General features: G+C 36.8%; 2 protein-coding genes across 3 annotated transcripts; both read left to right on the top strand.

The window, feature by feature from the left end:
- Nucleotides 1–2,585: 2,585 nt before the first annotated feature.
- On the top strand, nucleotides 2,586–5,602 carry LOC112521778. The gene is made up of 4 exons (XM_025130773.1): nucleotides 2,586–2,636; nucleotides 2,802–2,888; nucleotides 4,557–4,694; nucleotides 5,116–5,602. The coding sequence occupies exons 1-4, from the start codon at nucleotides 2,586–2,588 to the stop codon at nucleotides 5,443–5,445; spliced, it is 606 nt and encodes a 201-aa protein (XP_024986541.1). The 3' UTR covers nucleotides 5,446–5,602.
- Nucleotides 5,603–10,018: 4,416 nt separating this feature from the next.
- Nucleotides 10,019–24,953, top strand: LOC112522113 (4-hydroxybenzoate polyprenyltransferase, mitochondrial). Of its 2 annotated transcripts, none has more exons than XM_025131192.1 (8): nucleotides 10,019–10,640; nucleotides 17,487–17,622; nucleotides 19,806–19,927; nucleotides 20,140–20,209; nucleotides 20,312–20,461; nucleotides 20,837–20,972; nucleotides 22,104–22,200; nucleotides 24,723–24,953. In XM_025131192.1, the coding sequence occupies exons 1-8, from the start codon at nucleotides 10,195–10,197 to the stop codon at nucleotides 24,754–24,756; spliced, it is 1,191 nt and encodes a 396-aa protein (XP_024986960.1). In that variant the 5' UTR covers nucleotides 10,019–10,194; the 3' UTR covers nucleotides 24,757–24,953. The 2 variants fall into 2 exon arrangements, with proteins under 2 accessions (XP_024986960.1, XP_024986959.1); XM_025131191.1 differs by lacking the exon at nucleotides 24,723–24,953 and adding an exon at nucleotides 23,665–24,005.
- Nucleotides 24,954–25,866: the final 913 nt, after the last annotated feature.

Raw genomic sequence — 25,866 nt, 5'->3', positions numbered from 1 at the left:
TCATTGCCACGATCAACCAGACCCAACGCAACCCACCAGAACCTATTCCAGATCTCAGCCCAATCACCGCTCAACCAAAAACCACCCATCCGCAAACCGACCCTCATGGTCCTCGCGACCCACATACAACAACTCAAATCGCCCAAACCATAACAATCCATATTGTCACTACTGCAACATCCCTGGACATGAGACAAAAGATTGCCGGAAGCTTGGCCGCTTTTTACGAGACAACAACTATCCAGTTCACGGTCACCTCTCACCCGCTCCTATGGTGAACTAYACTTCCGCTCAWCCAACTRCTCCCAACCCGACATGGATGTGGGACACCGGAGCGTCTAGCCACACTGCTCCCAATCAGAATTCATTGCCCGTCCTTTCCGAATACGGCGGCCCGGATGAGATTGTCCTGGGTGATGGTAAAACTCTTCCTATTACACACACTGGCAACACCACTATTTCCACAAACTCACGTCCACTTCTATTACATAATGTTCTCCTAGTCCCTCACTTACGCAATCATCTCATTTCTGTTGCAAAAATCTGTCGAACTAACCGTGTTTCCGTTGAATTTTTTCCATATCATTTCTTGGTCAAGGACTTACGCACGGGGGCGCATCTCATGCGGGGAGTGAACGTCAATGATGTTTACTACGGACCAATTCCATCACCCCCTCAAGTCAATGCAACCACAACAGGATCTCTACTCGCGTGGCACCACACTCTTGGACATCCTTCGTTCAAAGTCTTCAAGTCTTTAATTGCTAAATTAGGACTTAATTGTAATAAAGTGTCACATGAGTCCTTTCATTGTAAATCCTGTTCTTTAAATAAAAGCCACAAACTTCCATTTGGCCAAAACTTTTTTGTTGCAAACAAACCTCTAGAACTTATCTATTCGGACGTATGGGGACCGGTACACACTTCCATCGACGGGTTCAAATACTATGTTATATTTGTTGATTTCTATTCCAAATATATATGGTTATACCCTATGAAACGTAAATCTGACGTCTCCATCCTTTTCCCTCAATTTAAATCCTTAGTTGAAAAGTTTTTCAAAACACCTCTACTCTCTTTATTCACCGACAATGGTGGTGAATACATCGGTCTCACACCGTACCTCAACTTACATGACATTTCCCACTACACAACGCCGCCTCACACACCCGAGCAAAATGGCGTCGCCGAAAGACGTCACCGTCATATCGTTGAAACGGGCCTTGCCCTTCTCCACTATGCACATCTTCCACAAAAATTCTGGTCCCACGCGTTCCAAACCGCTACCTACTTAATAAACCGTCTTCCCACTCCAATCCTTCACAACAAATCCCCTTGTGATATGCTATTTGGTACGCCACCCACCTACTCCAAGCTTAAACCGTTCGGCTGTCTATGCTACCCGTGGCTTCGTCCATACACCACCTCCAAATTACAACTGCGCTCCAAAACGTGCATCTTTCTTGGTTACTCCACGTCTAAATCCGCCTACAAATGTCTTGACCCGGTAACCGAAACATTATATCACTCCAGGCACGTAGAATTTATACCTCACATCTTTCCTGCTCAAACCAAAACCACCCCAGCTTCTCATTCACCTCCCGATTCCTCACCTCTTGCACCAAATATACCCACCCCTATACCCTCATGCACTGRCCCCACGCTCATTCCCACCAATAATTCTCATTCACCACCTTTTCTCTCTCCAAATCACACCTCTCCTCAGCCATTACCTCTAAACCAATTATCATCCCCTATGAGCATACCTACCACTTCACCACCCCCTCTTGACCTTTCTGACCCACCAATAGCGTCCGATCCCACCACCCCTCACACTTCCTCTTCACCCCTTGACAACTCCACACCCTCGTCCACTCATCGCCACCCGCAAATCCCCTCCTCTTCCGTCCCTCCCRCACCCTCCRTCTCACCAACACCCTCGGCCCCACCTGCCCATTCCTCCTCGGCCCCTCTCAAACGGAAACCCAAACCAAACCCGAAATACTATAACCCCAACTTCGTCAACTCTACTACCCTTCATCCTCTTCCTCCTACTCTTGAACCCACGACCCATATTCAGGCCATGAAGGATCCCAACTGGCGACATGCCATGGACCTTGAATTCAATGCACTTCTTCAAAACCAAACATGGGATCTCGTTCCACACACCAACCAAAACCCAATCAGTTGCAAATGGGGCTTTCGAATCAAACGCAAACCAGACGGTACCATTGACAAGTACAAAGCACGCCTTGTTGCAAAGGGCTTTCACCAATAATTCGGAAAAGACTACTTTGAAACGTTTAGTCCTGTCATGAAACTGGTTACTATTCGAACCGTCCTCTCCATTGCTCTCTCTAAACGGTGGCCCTTACGCCAACTAGACGTAAATAACGCATTTCTTCATGGTACCTTATATGAGGATGTTTTCATGATTCAACCCCTTGGCTTTGCTAACTCTGATTTTCCCTCTCATATTTGCAAACTTCGGAAGTCTCTCTATGGACTCAAGCAAGCTCCGCGGGCATGGTACAATAAGTTAACATCTTTTCTCCTCCACTTTGGTTTTCGCAAGTCTCTCTCCGATGCCTCTCTTTTTATCTATCATAAGNAGAAGGTTAGCCTTATTTCACAAGGTACTGCACTTCCTTGTTGAAAAACATCGTATTCTACATCTATGGAGAAATGTTATGTGATCCAAACTTAGATAGAAAATATCTTCTCTCTGAGTAAAAGGTAGTTTCGAAGCTTTATCTCGAATTCATCTGTCAATAACGTGGGTTTCTCTCTGTATAGTGCAGGCTGCTTATAAAATCGGTGGCCATGTAATAAGTGCAAATGCTATTGAGCAGGCAATATTTAAGTTCCGCACCCCCAGGGTTGGAAAGGTACTACCTTCTTTTTCATTGATCCATATATTCTCAACCAAATTGTTTGATTTAGTACTCTGGTTCTTGGAATATGATTGATCCACTGCTGCTATACTAGACATATAGTAAGAGGTTGTTTATACCGGGTAAGATTTCCGGTCATCAAAATAGCATGGTATAAGTGTCTCTCACCCAATAAGCTCTAACCTCACTTGTCGGGTAAAGATTCTCAGTTAGCATAATGACAGTGTTAGCAAAATGACATGGTAAAGATTGTTGGTAATATTATTAGTTTGTTTTATAATGATGATGATGGGTTAAATTAAGTAGTAGGAGGATTCAGAAAAAATGTAGAGGGGGCACAAAATAACATAATATAAAATAAGTAACGATTTAATTAATAATGACATATAAGTGGTTTTTCCATACTTTTCTGCTACTGTTACCAAAATATAAGAAAAAAAGCCTATGGGTCCGTTTGGTTTGTAGGATTATTTTTTAGGGATTTTGATTTTATGGAGGGATTTGGATTGGAATAGATTTGAAATCATTGGTTGTTTGATTTGTAGAATTTGGTATGGAATTGAATTCTATTATTTAAATAATTTATAGAAAAAAAAATATAAAGAATTGTAAAAATAATTAAATTATATTTTTATTAATCAATTATTAACAAACAAATGTTTTTGGCAATTTTTTAAAACCTTATTTCATACTATTTTACGAAATCCTGTGAAATCTCCAACATTCCCTACATGTTTGTAGGATTTCAAATCCGGACAATCCAAAAAACCAAATATGGGATTGGAATGGATTTGAAATCCAAATCCCCACAAATCCATTTTATTCCTGCATGTCAAATGAAACATAAGGGATCTTATTTCACCTGTGTGTTGGCATTGGTTTTATTTTTCTGTCTTTTTCAAAAAAAAAAATCTTGTTTTAATATTTTTTTTCTTGATTAAAGGGCCCCCATGTATATAAAAAAAATATCATTTGTTAACTTAGGAAGGACACATCAAATTAAATCACATGGACTTTAAGACCCCTGATATTTTCTTCATTGCCTGGGGACAATAGAAGGGGGACAAGGGACACCCCCTGGGCTATTACTAACTCCCTATAATTATAAACATGTAACTTTAATTGGAAACTTATGGAAAGAGGAAATGTTACTATTTTCATGGGATGACTCCAAGGAAATTCTAGAGTATGTAACTAACGGGTTTGAGAACATTGCCACCAAAAGGGTTAGCACACGTTGCTCGTTCTTAACATGTATTTGACAAACAATTCATTATTCATCTGCCATTGTTTTGTGGCTCTTATGATGCTCAGGTGCGGATCCAGCCTTTAAGCACGGGGAGAGGAAAGGCTCCCAGTCAAAAACCATAAACCTTTGTTGACTAGCTTAAATTTTCTATTTTCACCTTCGTCTTACATGGTTTCCTTCAATCCCATATGGCCATATGCTTCCCTCCCCCAAGTCCCATCCAACGTGCCCCACCACATTAATTTCCTGGATCCACCACTGATGATGCTTGATTAACACACTAATCCCTGCATCATGTACACTATGGTAAATAGATTCAGAGCAACCATCGTTTGATAAATGGGAATTTTTCCAAGTTCTGTGTGTTATGAAATTTTTTACATTAATTTTGGTTTTATATGAATTAATACTAGTGGCTGGAGACCATCCTTTCAACTGCATTGTGGAAAAAATCTGGTGAAGAAAGGCAGCGGATCAGTACAAAGTTTGGTCTCGAGTACCAACCCCTTTTGTGTTTTGCCCTTTGCACAGGAACTTCATCTGATCCTGTGGTAAGTTTCTGATTCTTTTATATCTTTCCTTTGTTTCTATCATCTACGTTCTTACTTGTGTGAAAAATTGATAAAGGGATGTTATAGTACATGTGGAACCCCATTAGATTACTCTCCCAAAGAACAAAAGAGGAGAAATAGTCTAAGTCTAGCCGATGTGAGACTCCAAACATGCCCCCTCCAATGGAGGCTAGACGGGCATAGATTATATCCAGAGTGTTGAGAGGGGGCTAGACGGGTATAGATTGCCCCAGAGTGTCGAGTCCGTAGAGTGGTAGACCTTGGCTCTGATACCACGTGAGAATATATGGAAACCCATTAGATTACTCTCCACAAGAGCCCTTAAAAAAAGAAGGTATGTTCCAACATATATTGAGGAGAAATGGTCAAAATCTAATCACATGTGGATCCTTTTTGGCAGCTGAAGGTCTACACACCATCAAACATCAAAGAGGAGCTAGAAGCAGCCAAGAGAGAATTTCTTCAATCAAACATAATCGTGAAGAAATCGAAGAAACTTTTCATACCCAAATTACTCGAAAGATTTGGAAAAGAAACCAACATCTCTCCAGACAATCTCCTCAAATGGATAACCGAAAATGTAGACAAAAAGCTTGGCGATTCAATAACGAAATGCATCGAGCATAAAACCAGCAAGAAATCATCCCAGATGATCGAATGGTTGCCTTATAATTCAAGATTCCGGTACGTATTCTCAAAAGATTTAAGCGAAAAGCCATGGTGGCTCTGAATGTAGGTAGCCAGTTAATGCAAGTGATTGGGAAGAATGAATGTACATAGATACCAATTGTAGTTGACATAGGCTTCTGGTTTGTTGTTTCAGTGTTATACCAACTTCCTGATGTTTGTTTGTAATGATCCTGACTGAGTGTCGGATTCTTGTTTTCCAGTTTGGTTCATGAAAATTACAATGAATTCTTTTTTTCCTTCATATCAAATGGAAGTTTTAAGGCTTCTAATCCTATTTGCCTGCAATTATAATTATAATTGGAAGATTTAATGATGTTGTCGTATGGCAGGGTCAAGGGGGTTGCCCCCCTAGCAGGCAGAAGGGGCAAACCGTTTTCAAGGGGCAATCCCCTAATCAGAAAACGGTTTGTCCTTTGTGTTACATACAAGAAATGTTCAGAAAGCTACTTGCTTTCTGAAAAAGCTATGTCCGAGTCTAATTTAAAAAGCTTTATGCTTTCTGAAATGGTTAAGGTGTTGTTTACCAAACACTTAATCTTGGTAAGCGCTTTATTAACAATACATAAATAATATTAATTTAGTTCCATGTATATATATTTCAAAATTCAAATATTGCGTATTTTAGGTAGTCAAGTTATTGTTGCAACTGTAGCATATTTCTCTCCTTGATTAGTGCATGTATTTTAGGTAGTCAAGTTATTGTTGTAACTGTAGCATATTTCTCTCCTTGGTTAGTGCTTGTAATCATCTTTAAATACCTTTGTGATTAATGAGAAAGTCAAGCCTTTTCAACCACTCTAAACCTGTTACTTCATACGCTTATCAAGTAACATTACCTTACCAGATGAATATGACAAGGACCAAAAATTTTACCCAGTAAGAACGAAGGCATGAATATGACAAGGACCAAAAATCTTACACCTATTGATCTGGTCGTTTGGGTAAGTTGTGTAAAATAACTCGTTTCCAGTTTTACATGACATTAGATTAAGACACAACAAGACTTAAATTAGACAAAAATAGGTTATTTTTATCCCATCATAATAGATGGAATCAATAAATTACTAAATTAATTTAATTTTATTTTTTATTAACCTGGATATATAATCTGTTATGTGAGCCAACTAATCTCAGGATGACCATCTGCTTTGCGGGTAGCCCGGAGTCACCGCATTTGAACCTCCGTGGCCACAAGAAGATTTTTATTCCTCCTTGGATTTGAACCCGGGACCTCCAGACACTTTTGATCTTTGGAGTACAAGCACAAACCAATCAGACACCACCCATATAATTTAAATTACTAAATTATTCATGTCAAATTAAAACTCTAACCCGTTTCATAATTTTTTCACTTGTTCATCTCACTTTTTTGGATTCTGAATTAAAATCAAATTATAATTTACTTTTGTAAAATTTATTGATGAAAAATTATATTAAATGCAACGTATTTTGTTTGTCCTTTTATTTTCAAATTCTATTATCAGAAACTTTATTTCGGAATTCGAACATACATATATTTTAGAGAAAATCACCAAAACGATCAGAATATATCTGATGTATTAACGAAATAGCCATTTTTTAGGAAAATTGTCAAAAATGACCATATGGATCCCCCTCGGGGGGCATGGTTTGACCATGGGTGGCGATCCTCTCAATTTTGACCAAATAGTACGAAAAAAATAATAAAAAATTAATTTGGTGGGACCCACATGTATCTACTTTAGAAAACCAAATATTGTTTGCCTCGATTAAGGAGATAGCCCCCACCTCACCGGATCTACCTCTGTGGGCGATCCACCATTTTTTACCACTATTTAGACTGTTTTTTTTTTACCGTTTTAGGACCAAATGTCATGATTTTAGTTTATAAAGTAAAACACTTCTACTCTCACAACCCGTGAACACAATCTACCGTGACAACCCTTAAAACAATATGATTATACGTGAAGATTTCTAATTTTTACCATTTTTTAAAATAAACATAAATTAACCAACAAATGTTGTTATATTTTTTTATAAGAAGTATTTTTTTACCACACTAAATGTTGATATTCTATAATAACTGTGGAGACGAAAAAAATTATTTGTATCTCATTTGGGGGGACAAAAATCAAATATTATATCTGATTTATGTAGTTTGACCGTTATTTCGTCTTTTAATGTATAAATCGATTTGGCAATTAAGGGGTGTTTTTAATAAATAGGTGATGATTTAGACTGGTTTTTTAACTGTTTTAGGACCAAATGTCATGGTTTTACTCTATAAAATAAAACACTTCTACTCTCACAAACCGTAACCCGTAAAAACAATTGATCGTGACAACCCTTAAAACAATTAATCGTGACAACCCTTAAAACAATATGAAAGTACGTGAAGATTTAAAAAATTTACCACTTTTTTAAACGCATAAATTAACCAATGAATGTTCTTATATTTTTTTATAAGAAATATATTTTTTATAAATGCTGAATGTTCATATTCTATAATAATTGTGGACACGAAAAAAATTATTTGTATCTGATTTGGGGGACAAAAATCAGATATAATATCTGATTTTTGTAGTTTGATCGTTATTTCGTCTTTTAGTGTATAAATCGATTTGACAATTAAGGGGTGTTTTTAATAAATAAGAGACGATTTAGACTGGTTTTTAAACTGTTTTAGAACCAAATGTCATGGTTTTACTCTAGATACAAACACAACTCTTGGTCCCTTGGTTACTGTTTTTTAAAGTGTAGATGAACCAATGACAATGAATAATGAATTACTAGTGAAGGCTGTTATATTCACCGTAAACGACTTTGATGCCCTGTATCAACCTTGTGCAATTGTTGAAAGTCCTTCGACTTCACAGTTGGAAACGAAGAAGCTTTTTAAGGATGCTGCCAATCTATTTAATTCTCGTGGAAAGAATAAGTTGGCTGCAGAGTGCTTCTATCAGGTAGAGGATTATAGAACAACAGTTAGTAACAGTGGAACGAATGCAGTTCTTACAGGACCTTGTTAATCTTAACGACATGATGAAGAGATGGAGTAATTGTTTGTTCCGGTAAAATCCCGTTAATGAAACCAAAATCTTTTTATCTTCATCCTGTGATGGTGTCGGGGTTGCAGCTCTTTTCAGTAACGCCACATCATGTCTATAGGAAATGAGCAATGTTCTGCAAATACTATTAATAATCAGCAATAAATTTGACTTGATAACTATTTCCTTATGTTTTTTGCTGAGAAAAAAAGATTGTGTTGTAACTGTAGCCAACAAACATATAATATGATATCATATGGATCTTGATTGCTTTGTTTTCATGCATGGTTGGTGTATAGGTTTACTCTAATCTGTACTGAATACTACCTTACAGTTTGTATCATTGTTGCTTATTAAGTCTCAGCTGAAAAAAATACTCAAAATACATTTTGAGTAGACGTATTCTTTTTGTAAAAGTAGTTCATGTATAATTTTGTAATTTTTAATCATTTTGAATAAAAATAGATTTCGGATAGATGGTTTTTTGAATATAACACAGATACAGGTGTAGTAGGTTTTTTGACATCTTGAAAGAATTTGATATTTTTGACATTGGATAAATCTTAATGAAGCTTTTACATCCCAATGCATTGCGCGGATACACAACTAGTTTTAAATGAATTAAAAACCAGATTAACCATTGGGCTACTTGTTACTAGTCCTACTTTGATAATCATTTTTAGAGTGTCGATTAGGGGTGTAAATGATGCGAGTCGAGCTCGAGTATCACTATACTCGACTCGAACTTGAAACCCAATTTCCAAGTTCGAACTCGAAAGCCAATTTCTCGCAAGTAGTAAAAATCAAAACTCGACTCGAACTCGATAATTATTTCTCAAGCTCGAACTGGAATCAAGCTCGAAATCAGCTCGAATCAAGCTCGAACCAAGCTCCCCCATTGAAATTGTAGGGTCTTTCTTTTATACATTTTAAAACTTAAATATGTTCTCTTAATAGTTTTTATAAAACTAAAGAGTTCAACTTCAAACTTCATTATAAAAAAAGAAAAAGTTAGAAATTTCATTCGCATCTCTATCTTTTTATAACATTTTTTCTCTTTTTTTTTACCATATCTCCTTCAATGTGAGACAATTTCATTAACTTTTTTAATAGTTTTTTTTATCTTTTTTTAATTGTGATTTTAATAAAAAATAATTGATTAATTTTTATAATTAAAAATGTATAATTTCATTTAAATATCTAAAAATATAAGACATTTTTATTATTTATATTTTACAAATTTTATCATAAAAACTGATTATATTTTAAAAGTAATTATATATAAAATAATCGAGTATCTTATAAGCTTTTCGATTCGAGGATTGAGTAGCTTGACTTGACTCGTTAATATGTCGAGTCGAACTCGAGAGTTCGAGTTCGAGCTCGAGTTCGAGTTCGAGCCGAATCTATTCAAGTTGAGTATATGATCGAGTCAATCACGAATTAGCTTGTGATTGTCTCGTATCGTTTACCGCGCTCGATTCAATCCCCCCTCTATCTTTCTTCCAGTTTATCCCTTTTGAATTGTCTTTAAAAACTGTTAGAAACAGAATTTAAGCACAAAATCCCGGTTTTCAAGAAACCGTTGGATGCTCTAAACTGCAGTTTAAGCTCGTGCAACTATTGTACTTCACTGACGGCGCCGCCGGTCTAGGTTTCCGGCGAATGAGGGAGTGTTATTTTCTTCAATCCGTCGATCTTTGATACAAATTATGCAAAGCTCTGAATTTTAATCTCTTGTGTTTTGAAATCCCTAGCTGACAATGGCGTTATTATTCCGTTTATCTCGATCTTCTCGTAATCTTCAACCCCTTCATCATCATCTCTCACTCGCACTTTCTCAATCCATTAATCCTCATCTAACAAACTCACCACCTCCCAAACCTAGTTCAAACCACTATTACTATGACAATTTTTCCGATTCCAACAGGCGGAATCACGAATTGTACATTCCCAGTTTCGATGATTCCAAGTTCAATTACTTTCATTTGATCAGATTAGGTCAGAGTTCTGGCATTTCTACGTCTTCACATAGTTTAAGGGATGAAGAAAAGGAAAAACGTGACGAGAGTAACAATTTGGAGTTGAAGAACAAGGGTTCCGTTTCTTGGATTGATTTGTATTTGCCTGAAAAGATACGGCCGTATGCACATCTTGCTCGGCTGGATAAGCCTATTGGGACTTGGTTACTTGCTTGGCCATGTATGTGGTAAGACTTGTGTACACTTTTTTTATTGCGTACAGTTGAATTTGTTTATGAAGATTTTTATGTTTTCACAATCAACAATTACTTGATGGTTATGTTATGGTGTTTATTGCAATCCAACATAAATTATACTTGTGAATGGTAATATCATGTCACTTTGTGGTTTGAAAATGGAGGTTTGTTAAGGTTTGTTAAGTAGAAAAGAGGTGGTTCTTGTCTTGTAATGAAGGGAATAAGTACTCATTTTTTATTAACATTTTTGTAAGGCAGGGAGGGGGGGGGGCACATACATGCTGAAGAATCAGGAGTAGAAACCTTAGTTAGAGTTCACTCTGCAGGACAAGACAAGAAGCGAAAAGCTCCATATAAGACTCTGATTCAGTGTAAAATGATAAACATCCTCACATTGACCACTCATCACTTCATATATCTATAATCTTAAAGAGTGTCTCCAATGGTGGGTTTTTATAAGCAAACATTGCAGTTCTTATAAGTCATCCTTATTTTTGAGTTCTTGTACAAGAAATTTAGTTTTTACCTTGAATTTTGTGTGAAATCTTAGTTTATTAGTTTTTTGATTGATTTAAGAAAATACAATTAAAAATTAAAGGTGAAAAAAGTACATGAGACCCAAAAAATAGAGGTTCTTGTAAGTCACTCAATTGTGGGGTTTTATGGAGATTCTTAATTTTGTGAGTTGCCAATGATGTGGCGAGAAAAAAATACAAAAAAAGGGTTCCTATAAGTCGCTCCATTAATAAATTTGGCTAAGTGGACTCTAATTGTGGAACAAATGGAGTATCAACAATTACATGGTGGTTGTACCCTTATGATGATAGTTGTTATGCCGGTGAGAGATAAATGGGACAGTTGGAACTCCTTTATGCAACAGAATTAAAAAAATTATGTAGTTCATGTATAGAAGGATTTTCCTTTAGAAACTTATAAGTCATGAAGCATTATGACGGTAAATAGGAAATAGTGTATGTTTATACAAATTTGCTATTGATGTCAATTTGCATGAGTCTCCCACCCCTTGAAAACCCGATGGAGAATTACACTTTGCAGTGAAGTTGGAGTAAATTGGTGTCGTTTGATTGAATTCAGATTGAAATTACAGAGCCTAAGCTTGATTTACATTTACTCGAAAAACCCGCATGCCCAACAGAAAGCTCTGCCCTCAACAAATAAAGGATCCCCCTCCTTATTCCAAAAGGGAAAACCCCCAAAAAGCCCTTGGACTATTATACTCACCCACTAGTAACAAGATAAAGGACTCTTCCTAATTAACCCTTCTCTTATACGTGAAACGTATAGGAGGTTTACCAATACTCCCCCAAAAATTTCACCTTGTCCTCAAGGTGATCATTAGGAAACTGTTGCAGCAGAGGTTCCAACTATTCCCACGAGGACTCGAAATCGGAGAGCCCTTTCCATTTAACCAACACCTCTAACTGGCCAGGATCACCGTGAGCCAAAGGGCGGACATCCAACAAATCCTCTGGCATTGCTTGTAGCACTAAGTCCTCCGACAACCTAGTAAGAACATTCTGAGCTGACATACAATTGCCCAGAGCTTGTCTCAATTGTGATACATGAAACACAGGATGTCTTTTGACCTCTATTGGCAGCTCCAGCCTATAAACTACCTTGCCAATTTTTTCCAAAATCTTGTAGGGCCATAAAATCGAGCTAATAACTTGGGATTATTTCCTTTGACCAAYGAYTTCTGCCGGTARGGACRTAACTTCAGAARTACCCAATCTCCSGKTGTAAAATCYACCTCCTTTYGTTTCAAATCAGCTTGTTGTTTCATCYGGCATTGAGCCTTCAATARATGCATTCGAACTTCATCCCAGATTTCGTCTCTATTGAGCAGCTCCTGTTCTCCGACTATAAATTGGATGAGGGCTCTATATCGTAATAATGGGGGTGGATCTCGACCATATAGCACCTGAAACGGAGCACATTTGATTGAAGTGTGATAAGCTAATTATGCCCACGCCAGCCATTTACTCCATTGTCTCGGTTTGTCCGACACTCCAACACCTCAAATACTGCTCTAAACATTTGTTGACCACCTGGCCATCTGTTTGGGGATGGTAGGTTGTACTATACTTCAATTTCAAGCCCTGCGACTTGAATAATTCTTTCCAAAACATGCTGAGAAAAATCTTATCTCGATCCGAAACTATTGACTGAGGAACCCCATGCAACCTGATAATCTCTTGTACAAACACTTCAGCGATGGACCAAGCATCAAAAGGATGTTTTAGTCCCACAAAGTGAGCATATTTACTAAAATGATCCATTAGAACCAGAATAGAACTCATACCATTTGATCGCGGTAAGCCTTCTATAAAATCCATCGAAATTTCTTCCCAAACAGTAGAAGGCAAGGCTAACGGTTGTAATAATCCCGTTGGGGTTTCGCTTAAACTCTTGTTCCATTGGCATACTTCACAATTTTTTACCAAATCACTATTGTCCTTCCTCATTCCCACCCAAAAGACTTCGGGAGCTATTCGTCGATACGTACTATCCTCCCCGGTGTGACCTTTGATCGGAGAAGCATGAAATTCTTCGAATAATAAGGGAATAAACTGTGATTTCCGAGGCAAGGCCAATCTGTCCTTGTATAACAGGAGCTCTTGATGTACTACAAATCCCTTATGAACATTGGGATCAATCAACAAATCATTTTTGATTTTTTTCAAAATGTTATCCTCCTCAATTTCCTGTTTCACACTACCCATTGTCTCCACTACAATCCACCTATGCTGGAGCATTCAATCAAATTCTTTTTTCGAGATAAAGCGTCAATAGCCCGATTTGCACTTCCAGGTTTGTAAACAATCAAAAAATCGTAACCTAACAACTTATTCATCCACCTATCATACTCCAGGTTCCACCACCCTTTGCTCCAATAGGAATCGAAGGCTACGTTGGTCACTTCGCACAACAAAGTGCCTTCCTAACAGATACAGTCTCCACTTCCGAACTGCAAAAACGATAGCCATCAATTATTTTTTGTACACAGACTTCTGTCTGGCTTTTATCCCTAATGCTTGACTAAAATAGGTTATTGGTTGCTCGTTTTGCATCAGGACAACCCCCAACCAATACCCTGATGCGTCCGTCTCAATAACAAAATCGACCGAAAAATCGGGCAACTGTAAGATCGGGCAGTTGAAAGTAATTTCTTCAGTCCTTCAAAGGCATATTGAGCCTCAACAGTCTATTGAAACTGATTATTCTTAAGCAATTCTGTGAACAGAGCAGCCACCATGCCATAACCTTGTATGAACTCCCAATAATACCCGGACATTCCCAAAAATCCTCGTAATTCTGTAACTGTCGCCGGAATCTTCCAATCCATAATGGCTCTAACCTTGACTCATCAACCCCATCCCTCGAAATTATGTGGCCCAAGTAGCCTAGTTTTCCTCGACCGAACTCACATTTTTTTGTTAGCATAAAGCTGATTCTGGGACAATATCCCTAGAACAATTCTCAAATCCCCCAAGTGTTCCTCCATCGATTTACTGTACACAAGTATGTCGGAACACCAGCACAAACTTCCTTAAAATACCATTAAAAACCCTGTTCATCAATCCTTGCAAAGTAGCCGGAGCATTAACCAGGACAAAAGGCATTACGAGAAATTCGTAATGTCCTTGATGAGTCGAAATGCAGTCTTGTGTACATCCTCTTTTTTCATTATGATCTGATGGTATCCAGACTTCAAGTCAAGTTCTGAAAACACTTGAGCCTCGTGAAGTTCATCCAACAACTTGTCAATGACCGGTATAGGAAATTTATCTAGTACCGTAGCCTTGTTTAAGGCTCTGTAATCGATGCAAAATCTCCAACTACCATCCTTTTCCTTCATCAACAAGACGGGACTCGAAAACGGACTCGCACTTGGTTGAATCACACCTGTCTCCATCATTTATTTGACTAATTTTTCGATCTTGTCCGTTTGATAATGTGGATAACGATACGGTCTCACGTTCACTGGTTCAGCCCCTTCCTTCAACACAATCTCGTGCTCCTTATCCCTGACTGGTGGCAGTCCCGTTGGCATGTGGAAAACCTGATCGAACTCCTGCAGCAGCGGATCAAGTGCAGTCTCCGCCAATTTTACTTGCTTCGGGCTTCCTTGCACAGACTCACAAGAGCCCAGTTCAACTAACACCCCATGACCTTCCTGTTGAATAACCTTCCCCATTGCTTTTAACGATACTTTAGATCTGCCAAGAGACAGATCACCCCGCAACGACACAGATTCCCTCCGATCTTAAATTTCATAATCTGTTGTTTCCAATTCGTAAATATGGCACCAAGTGTTTCTAATCACTGCATTTCCAAAATCACATCACTGTTTCCTAATTGAATTGGTAAGAAATCTTCTACTATATCCAGTCCTTGTATCGACAACGTCACATGCCCGCAAACACCCTCTCTCTTCACGGTTATGCCGGTTCCCATAGTTATCGTGTACTCTCTCGTGTTCTCCACCGTTAGCTCCAGTTTAATCATTACCTCTTTCGAGATAAAACTGTGAGTAGCCCCACTGTCTATAAGCACCACTACTTTTTGATCACCGATAGCGCCTTCCATCTTCATCGTTTTCGGATTAGTGAGGCCCACCACTGAATTGAGATGAATTTCGACCTTCTATCCAAGATCTACGACGTCCACTATATTCAATGCCTTTTCCTCCTCATCATCGTTTTCCTCCTCTATCGAGTCTTCCTGTACTCAAATAACATTAATTTTTTTTTTACACTTATGCCCCGGAGAATACTTCTCGTCACACCTATAACAAAGGCCGAGATATCGTCTCTGTTGGACTTCCTGAGCGGATAATCTCCTGTATTCCGATCCGGTTTGACCATGGTAGCAGAGGATGCCATAGAAAACGATGAAACTACTTCTAGTCTCCAAGATGGGATTGGTGTTCCTCTTGTTCGTAACTATCATTCGATCCCTACCCATCATTTTATTCTTCACCTAGATCTTCGATGCTTTCTCCATAGCTTCACTCAATGAAATCGGGCTCATCAATCGTAACTCTGCCTTGATTGAGTTTTCTAAATCATTAATAAATTGGCTCAGAAACACCTCTTCTGGAATTCCGTCCAAAGGAGCAGCCAACTCAACGAATTTACTCCGGTATTCGTCGATCGTCCCTTCCTTGTTTAATCGCCGGAAATTGTTCACATAGGGAGCTGGATGCCAATGATCTGAATTGCCTCAACAGAAGATGTTTTAGATCCTCCCGTCTAGTGATCGGATGTCGTTTATTTTCCCATTGAAACCACTTCAGAGCATCGCCTTCAAAAGCAATAAAGGCAACATCGATCCTATCTTCCTGATTTAGTCGATTCAAAGTGAAACACCTCTCAACCCTGAGTATCCAACCATCTGGATCGTTTCTGTCGAACGCTGGAATCTCCATTTTCCTGACCTTCACTGCCAAAAAATGATTTGGATCATGAAATTCTCCTTCTCTCTTTCTTTCATTCGAACCAGATGAGTCACCGCCTTTTGTCGTTGGTAACAAATTAAACTTGCTCGTCACTTCATTATGTTGTTTTAGGATTTTCTCCATCATTTCCAGAATCGATTGCATCCCTTTCTCGATCGAACCAACACTTCTTTCCAATTTTTCAATACGTGTTGCCACGCTTCGAGTCCCCATCCCTAAATCGTTGTTGCTCTAATACCAATTTGGTGTAAATTTGGTGTCATTTGATTGAATTCGAATTGAAAGTATACTCCTATGGCTTTCTAGAGGCCCAGGTCTCTCCCATAGCCTAAGCTCGATTTATATTTACTCAAAAAAACCGCATGCCCAACAGAAAGTGCTCCCCTCAACAAATAAAGGATCCCGCTCCTAATTCCAAAAGGGAAAACCCCCAAAAGGCCCTTAGACTATTATACTCACCCACTACTAACAAGACAAAGGACTCTTCCTAATTAACCCTTCTCTTATACGTGAAACATATAGGAGGTTTACCAGAAGTTCAAGGAAAACTTCTCATTGTTATATTGGTGGTGAGGCCTGAAGGCTTTTTAGTGTTGGTGGAACAAATTGACGAAGTGTATTAATGTTTATATGTTTAATCAAGGAAGAAATATTGTGAAGTATAGATGGAGTATAGATAGAGTGTGCAATATGATCAGTGAGGCTCTTTCACTTGCTAGTTGTCAAACATTGGGACCATGGGTTTAATGTGTGCTTACCACATAAACCAATCATACTTGTAATAGCAACGTTTCTATTCAAAAAAAGCTTAGGAAAAGGCATTTTCAAAAACTATAATGTCCCCACCAAGTATAAAACTTCTCTTTTGATTTGTTGGTTAAAAAATCAGACTATGGCTTGAATGTGTGCTTACCACAACAACCAATTGCACTCGTACTAGAAAAAAAAGGTGAATTCTCTACCCAAGTAGAAAATTCTCTTTTGACTTGTTGGTTTTCGAAAATCAAGACTGTTACTTGAATGTGTGCTACCACAACAACCGATTGTACCCGTACAAGGAAAAATTCTATTAAGACAAGCTGGGTAAAAGGAATTCTTGGAAAGAGAGATTTCCCTACCCAAGTATAAACTTTGGGGTAAAAGCATGTTGGCTGTTATATTGCTACTGTTCTGGTGATACCATTTTCCAACTAGAACTATTACTCTTTTGTTGCATAAACTGCAAATTTGCATTAGGTAATTTGGAATAGGAAGTACAATTTGGTTTTTTAGATTGAGTTGGCTGCCAACGTCAGAAGCTTGAGGTAAATTTATGTAGGAATTAACATATTCGCCTAACTCATTTGTGAATCTAGGTCAATCACGTTAGCAGCATCCCCTGGACACCTTCCTGATTTGAAGATGTTGACACTATTTGGTTGCGGAGCCTTTCTATTAAGGGGTGCAGGATGTACTATCAATGATCTACTTGACCGGGATATTGATACAAAGGTTTAAAAACTTCTATTATCAGAATTGCAAGGTGTCATAATTGTACATCCCTTTGGGATAATCGTATACTCCATCCATCCCATAAAAGCACCTTCCATTTTGGGCTGTCCCAAAAGAATGCTACATTACCTTTTTTTGGTAATATCAGAATCCAACTTTACCTAGTATAGTTACAAGATATTGGTGATATTAAACATGGTCATTTAAGGGCCATTTTGGGTAAATGATTATTAGTCAATGACTAACCATTGAACTATGTGCCTAATTAAAATTTGCATTTCTTTAAGATGGAGGGAGTATATATAGAAAACACAAAGAGAAAATCATCTTTGATGAAAATATAAATGGTACAAAATATTTTAACTTCGCTTAAGCATTATTGTTACTTTTTGTTAAACTACTTAAACTTAGGTTGCCTATAGTGATGGATGGGCTTTATTTGATCAAGAAACAAAAAAAAATCTATTTAACCCAAATCACAGGAGTGGAACCAGGATTCTTGACTTGTGGTGTCACCTTCTTTTGAAAATTTTCATACAAAAATTACATCCGTAGTTTCACAAAGACTACTATGGTTGTTTTTAATGTTTTAGAAAATTGTATTATCTTTTTGCAAATTTTCATCTTGAGATTTACCTATAACCTATTTACTCACTATTATTACTATTGAGTCGGTGGTATTGATTCGGGTATTTTAAATATTTAACCGTAAGGTTTTTGTTTTTATGATATTGATTTGCATTTTATGATGGTAATTACACTATATAATATAATATTTGTAAAAGTTGCATGGTGTCCCGTGACACCAGAGGCAACATGAACTTCACAGTTTCGCCCTGTCCAATGATACATAAAAGAAATATTTCAAAGATCAAAGGGGCATATCCGCAAAAAACCCCATGAGGGAGGAACTTTGGAACATGCCAAAAGCAAAAGACAAACAACTACACATGTAGGAAGAGGAAAAGAACGGCCAACTCCACAGTTAAAATCAATGTCTCTAAAGAGTTTCATTCCAATTATGTTGACCACAATTAAAACCAGTGCCTCTAAAAAGCTTCATGCTGATTTTGGTGAAAATCTTTATGTTTCGACTCTGTATTGTGTATTGTCTTTTGGAATATAAAGACTGAGACTGTGGACAACTGTAAAGCAATCTACTTCTGGTGCAAAATCTTTACGTTAGTGTTGTGTATGGTTTTGGGATATAGAGACTTAACTTGTGGACAACTGTAGGGCATTGGTTGCTTCTGTGACCCTTTTCATTATGGGAACTCTTGTCCGCTATGAATTTTTACTAACTTTGGAACTTTAACATAAATGTCCAGCACATACATCTAGCAAACATATGTCAGCATCTGAATCTTTATGTTTCAGTCTGTGAGTGGATTGAATTTTTTGTGTGAGTTTGATGTCTGATTGAATTGAAAAATATATCAACTATGGATTTTATGTTGGTTCAGGGAAAGCATTTTTAGAAGTGTAAAATCACATTTTTTTAATATATATGTATCACTCATACACTCATCAAGCATTAATAGAGTAGATGTTCTAGCTTTTAGTTCTAGTCAAATCTGAATTTCTACGTATCCAAGCACACGTTTTTATAAATATAGGCATCACAAATTCTGATGTTCAATATTTGCAATTTCTTATGTTTTACAGGGAGTAACACTTAAATAAATATATGATTTTGCTTGCTAAAGGAATACAGCTACGTGTGTTGCTCCATCTCGTTCTGATTGTAAATGATTTATAAACTCAGCCATAGTGCCATTTAGTCCACCATTTGAACACTTCAAACAAGTTGGGATCAAGGCTCCTCCTCCTTGCCTTGTGATTATTTATCATATTTCTCAACTTCAGTCAATTTTTATGTTTAAAAAATCCAGAACCATCTTCTTCAATACATATAATTGCCCATTCTTCTAGTCTGTTTGCTACTACTATCAAGGATCAGAATATATATATATACACACACACACACATGTGTAGTTGAATAGAAGTAAGGGTGTTTATCTCACTTGATAGATGTGTGCTGCAAACTGTACGGTATCAACGTATTCTTGCAAGATTATATGATTCGGGATTAGGAGTCAGTGATAAAGTGATAAGCTATTGGTGAATGTCAAATTTGGTCTTTGACATTTCCTACAAAATGATGATCAACCTATGTGATGCAGGTGGAACGAACGAGGTCCAGACCAGTTGCAAGCGGTGCCTTGACCCCATTTCAGGGGGTTGGCTTTCTTGGTTTGCAATTGCTTTTGGGTCTTGGCATCCTTCTCCAGCTTAACAACTATAGGTCCGTATTCTACCTGGCTTTATCTTGTTTTCTAGTAGCTTTAATGTTTTTATTTGCATATAATCCTCAAAAAATGTTACTCTTGAAAGTTTTCTTCCTTCATAACAATATGCTGTACATTTGAGTGTGCACCTGCTACTTCTGGCATACTATTTTTCAACTCTAATGAATGATCCACATTTCTGTTGATGAATAAAACTGATTTCTTACAGCCGCATATTGGGGGCTTCTTCGTTGCTACTCGTCTTTTCGTATCCCCTTATGAAAAGGATTACGTTTTGGGTAAAATATTCACTTTTATTTCATAAATTTTATCTTCATCTTTTTAGTTTTATTAGTTTCTTGGACTACTTGATTCATCGCAATCTTGGAACTTGTTGTCAGCCTCAAGCCTATCTTGGTTTAACTTTCAACTGGGGAGCCTTATTGGGATGGTCTGCCATTAGAGGAAGCCTTGATCCTGCTGTTGTGTTGCCGCTTTATCTTTCTGGAGTATGTTGGACACTTGTTTACGATACAATATATGCCCATCAGGTAAAAAGGCATCTTTTTGGTACACCATATCAGTATTTAGTAGAAAATGGATTTTAAATCATTAAATGACAGCCCTATAGGTTATAACCTCATTAAATTTAATTAGTCGCATTTTATAGTTAAACTCATTAAACCATGATAACATTGAAACAAATTGCAGAAGGGTTCTGATTTTCTGAAACAGTAAATGGTTGCGGTTTTTCATTTAAATGTTGAGACTATCTTGACAAACATAAAGGAAATTATGAAAAACAGAAAACAGAAGCGTGACTATATTATACCTTAATATTGTTGATTATGGATCGGATAGTGAATTCAATCACATATGCTAGATTAGTCCTTCATCCTTTGTGTATGTTGATTACATGTATCCAGGATAAAGAAGATGATAAGATAGTGGGAGTTAAGTCTACGGCCTTGAGATTCGGGGATTCCACAAAGAAGTGGGTCAGCGGATTTGGAATCGCTTGCATTAGTGGTCTTGCGCTCAGCGGCTTCAATGCAAATATCGGTAATACTTTACTGTCAGTTTGAATCTCAACTCTGATGTCATTACTTTATTCCATGAAGATTACAAAGTTTGACTTAACACTTAGTTTAATTAAAATGTTCGACCATTTGCCGTAGGCATTACTTCCCGTTTAGCAAAGACAAAAAAGTGAATAGGAACCAAACCTGACCAAACAAATAGAAATCCTTATTTATCTACAAATATGGAGGAACAATATCACCATGTTTGTTGCCCCCGGGAGTGTAGCTAAGTTCAAATCATGCGGGAGAAGGGCTTGAACCCTTCTGCTAGCCTTAGCCGTTGAGTCAGCTCCGAAATACCTTCTCACATGTGGTTCCTAGGGGGCGGATCCCGTGTGGGCCGGTCGGGGTCGCCGGTAATCAACCTTTTGCTCAAATATCACCACTTCTGTTCAATAAGATACCAAAGTGGATGATTGACTTATTCCATACTAGAAATAATTGCACCCAAATGATCCCAAACAGTGGAGGGTCTGTGGAGGGTAAGATGTATCCGGAACTTACCTATATCTCTAGGAGTAGAGCTATCTCGGTGGAGATCCTCGGCTTGCAAAAAGGTTTTCTGGACAAATAAATAAGAGAATATGTGGACCTAAATCGATGCCTATTGATAAATTCATAATGACGATGATGAGCAAATAGGTTATTGAACTTGAAATCTTTTAAAAAGGAAAATGGTAATTTTTTTAAATATCCCAAACAAGAAAGTGCTATTAATTTTCATGGACAAGACATCCAAATGTAATGAAATTTGCCTTAGTTCCTACGTAGTGTAACAAAAGAAATTTCACAATTAATTTAACAACGTTTCAAAGTCTTCTATTTAATGTAATAAAGTTTCAAAATTTCTTCTTTTTACTGCATTTTGACTGGTAATCTACTGACTGTAACATTTGATGACGTGGATGTCAAGTTTATCGTCCGTTTTGCTGTAAGCATTCCATAAACCTTTCATAAAATTTGTAAACGCCACATCATCAAATGCTACAAGATCATCAGGTTTTCAGTCAAAATTATGTATAAAATAGGAAAATTTGGAACTTTGTTGCATTCTGCCTAATTTTCATGGCACAAAGGGAATACTGCTGATATGAATGGCATCCCCATGCAGGATGGCCGTATTATGTGTTTTTAGCAGGAGCATCCGGGCAGTTAGCGTGGCAAATTTGGACGGTAGACATATCTTCTGGAGCTGATTGCAGTAGAAAGTAAGTGAATCTGAAAATATGCAGCAGCTTATACTTTAATTTACTCATCTTAACCTCAAAAACAGAAACTTTAGTTCAAAAGATTTGTGTGCAGTGGAGTTCTTATTACCCCTTGGCTTCGTTATGGTCTTCTCATGTGCTGAATATGTATATAGGGCAAAATGCGTTAAACTGTAGCGAGTCTGAGTTTGTCTTGGTTCCTATTTAGTGTAACATTAAAAAAAATTCTCAATTAATGTAACAAAGTTTCAAAAATTCCTATTTCTTTATCCATTTTGGCCTATAAGTCTGAACTTGTATCATTTGATGACGTGGATGTCAAGATTTTATCGTCCAATTTGTTTTCACCCTCTACTAAGCAAGTATCCACATCATCAAATGTTACAAGATTAATAGGTTAACTGTTAAAATAGGTACAAAGGTAGGAAATTTTGAAACTATGTTACATTGATTGAGAAAAAAGAATTATTTGTTATACTAATTAGGAACTTTGTTGCAATTTTGATGCATTTTACCCATATGTATATATAGGGTTGGGTTCCGATGAGAAGAGAAGTTATGGTGAGAAGTGTAAGATGAGATCTCCACCCTTGGATCAATCTTAATTGAATGTCAACACTAATGAGGTGCACCGAGATACACCAGATCAATTTTCTTCTTAAGCCCAATTCATGGGTGGGCATGATGTTAAAAGTAATTAAGGGTTCAGATCTCTTCTTACGCTTCTCACGTTAACTCTTTTTCTCACACGATCCTTCGCCTGTGTGTGTGTGTGTATATATATATATATATATATATAGCAAAGGTTATTTTGAGAAGTGGTAAATATTTGAGAAGTAAAGAAGTGATCCTAGCCTTTCATACGGTCAAGATCAGATTTGACTGGTCAAATTGCGGCTTTGACTAGTCAAAGATTGCGGTTATGCGAAAAATAGAAAGGGTAGTTTCGTAACTTTTACATAGGCGGCAAACAGGTTGATATATGAACCTATGTGATTCACATATGAACTATGTGTTCATATGTGAATAATTCACATATAAACCTATGTGTTTCACATATGATCTAATTGACTGATTCATATATGAACCCGTGTGATTTACATATGAACTATTTAATCTATTTATATATGAACATATAGTTCATATGCATCACATGGGTTCACATATAAACTCGTTTACTGCCTATATGTAAAAGTTACAAAATTATCCTTCTATCTTCCGCATACTCATGTGAGTAATTATCTGGTGCTTCACGGTCAGCATCAAATGTTGACAAGATGAAGGGCTAGAACCACTTCTTTACTTCTTAAATGAACTCCCCCCCCCCCCTGTATGTATATGTATGTAATTGATATACCTATGTCATTCCACACACACACACACACATATATATATATATATATATATATATATATATGATGGTTGTTTTAGTCAATTGATTAAACTGTTTTTGTTTGGTCTTAGATTTGTGTCGAACAAGTGGTTTGGAGCTATTGTGTTTGGTGGCATTCTAATAGGCAGATTATCGTCATAATCGGAAGTTCTTCGTTATTGGGATTCTTGTGAGTACGATATATTTGAGCCCATTAGAAATTTTTGAAAATGTGTATCGTATATATGCTTTTTTGTTCAAAAAATGTCCATGGACTTATTTGCTCAGAATTTGAAAGTCCATTGAGTTTTTGACGATTTTTCCCATTATTATAGGTCTTAATGATGTATTTATCATGTTTCAAAAAGTCTAAAAGGGTGTTTGGTTTGATGGAATTGTTTTGATGGATTTGGATTTCGTGAAAAGATTTGGAATTAGAAGGATATGGATTTGGAACGATTTGGAATATTTGATATGTTTGGTTTGTAGAATTTGGAATGGGAGTGAATGCAAAGGATCGTGTGAGAAGGGAAATTATGGTGAGTTGCGTAAGAAGAGATCTGAACTCTTGATCACTTTTAATTTCATCTCCAACCATGAATTGCACGTTAAAAATGAATTGATCCAGTGCATCTTGGTGCATCTCATCATTGTTGACATTCAATTAGGATTGATCCAAATGTGGATTTAAGATCTCTTATTACGCTTCTCACATAACCTACTAGAGATTGAATTCCATTTTTATAAATAATTTAAAAAACAAATTATAAATAATTATAAAAATAACTAAATTACTTTTTTTAATCAATTATTTATAAAACAAATATTTTCAACATATTTTTTAAAACATTATTACACAAAAATTCTACAAAGTCTCTCAAAATACCAACAACTCCCACGGGTTTTCAAATCCAAGTAATCATTCAAATCAAATATGGGATTTGAATGGAATTGGATTCCAAATTGTATCCATTCAATAAAACCAAACATGACCTAAGTATTTATTTGTTAAAAAATGTCATCTGATTTAATCATTCAAAATACAAAAGTTTATTAGGGTTTTTCAGACTTTTCTTTTATTTTTATAAAATATAAGATTATATTAATAAACCGAATTTATCAAAATGTGGAATTTTCTGTTGGTTTGCAGGAAGGAGAACATCGTTGAAAGGCTTCTAGATTGAAGTGAACCATGCACATAGGGGAAAAACAAATGATGAACTCAGTAACTGCCGAGTCAAGTAGCAGGTTGTTCGAGTTCATATAAATTTTCAAAACTATGAGCTCAAACTCCTTGCCCATCAACAAATTTGAGTTATACATCATACCCGAAGTTCAAGTGTTTTAAGCTCGTTTATGGGTTCGAGCTTAGGATTGAATAACTCATTTATCGGCTCGAGCTCGATATCTGTTTATAATCTGATTATATAATTTATGAACATATAAACATGTTTGATTTGAAAAAGTGTATACTTGAATAGCTCCGCTCGACTCGATTAAGAAATTTTCTATCAAGCCGAGTCGAACATTGGTATATGAGCAGGGACGGACCCATAATTTTTTTTATACGGTGGCACCATTTGACCATAAGAAAAAAAATATATGAATTTTTTTTTCAAACGATGACACCGTTTGACTATAAGAAACAAATATACGGAAATTTTTTTTCAAACGGTGGCACCGTTTGACTAAGAAAATGACACTAATATGATTCGGACTTGGGTGTGGGTGGAATAAAAGCCTCGCCGAAAAGCATCTTTCAACCGTAGCAGTTGCAACAGGCAAAACCAGTGTTAGTTTCAATAACCGATAGACTAAAGGATGAGAAAGATGTTTTCTTGTTGCCACAAATGCATGTATCCCATGATTCCCACATTGGTCTCTGAACAAGTAATCATTAATCAGTAATCAGTAATGAGTAATATAAATAAGTAAATCTAATCAACTTATCAACATATGAAACCTAAACATCGTAAACAGTAAACAAAAAAGAATGATCAATTTGTATAACCTAAACAATTAATCAACTAATCAAGTAAACAGTAAACAAAAAAGAATGATCAATTTGTATAACCTAAACAATTAATCAAGTAACATTTGTATAACCTAAATAATTAATCAAGTAAATAATCAACTAAACAGTAAACAGAAAAGAATGATCAATTTGTATAACHTAAACCTAAATCAAATAAGGTCACAGATTTGGGGCTTTACCAGTTTACCGCTTTAGTTAATGCCTTAATGGACCATTAGATTTAGGGCTTTAGTAGTTTAGTTAATGGACCATTAGATTT

Source organism: Cynara cardunculus (assembly GCF_001531365.2).
Source record: "Cynara cardunculus var. scolymus isolate 2C chromosome LG 11, CcrdV1, whole genome shotgun sequence".
Lineage (NCBI taxonomy): Eukaryota > Viridiplantae > Streptophyta > Magnoliopsida > Asterales > Asteraceae > Cynara > Cynara cardunculus.
Note: the sequence above shows the minus strand (reverse complement) of the source record. Positions and strands in the feature narration are given on the sequence as shown.

What these genes read in the sequence shown, in the direction of transcription:
- LOC112522113 (XM_025131191.1), top strand. Translation starts at nt 10,195, where the DNA reads ATGGCGTTATTATTCCGTTTATCTCGATCTTCTCGTAATCTTCAACCC. An exon ending in CTCCAGCTTAACAACTATAG is followed by an intron (nt 19,928 to 20,139) that starts GTCCGTATTCTA and finishes GATTTCTTACAG; the next exon opens with CCGCATATTGGGGGCTTCTT. An exon ending in CGGCTTCAATGCAAATATCG is followed by an intron (nt 20,973 to 22,103) that starts GTAATACTTTAC and finishes ATCCCCATGCAG; the next exon opens with GATGGCCGTATTATGTGTTT.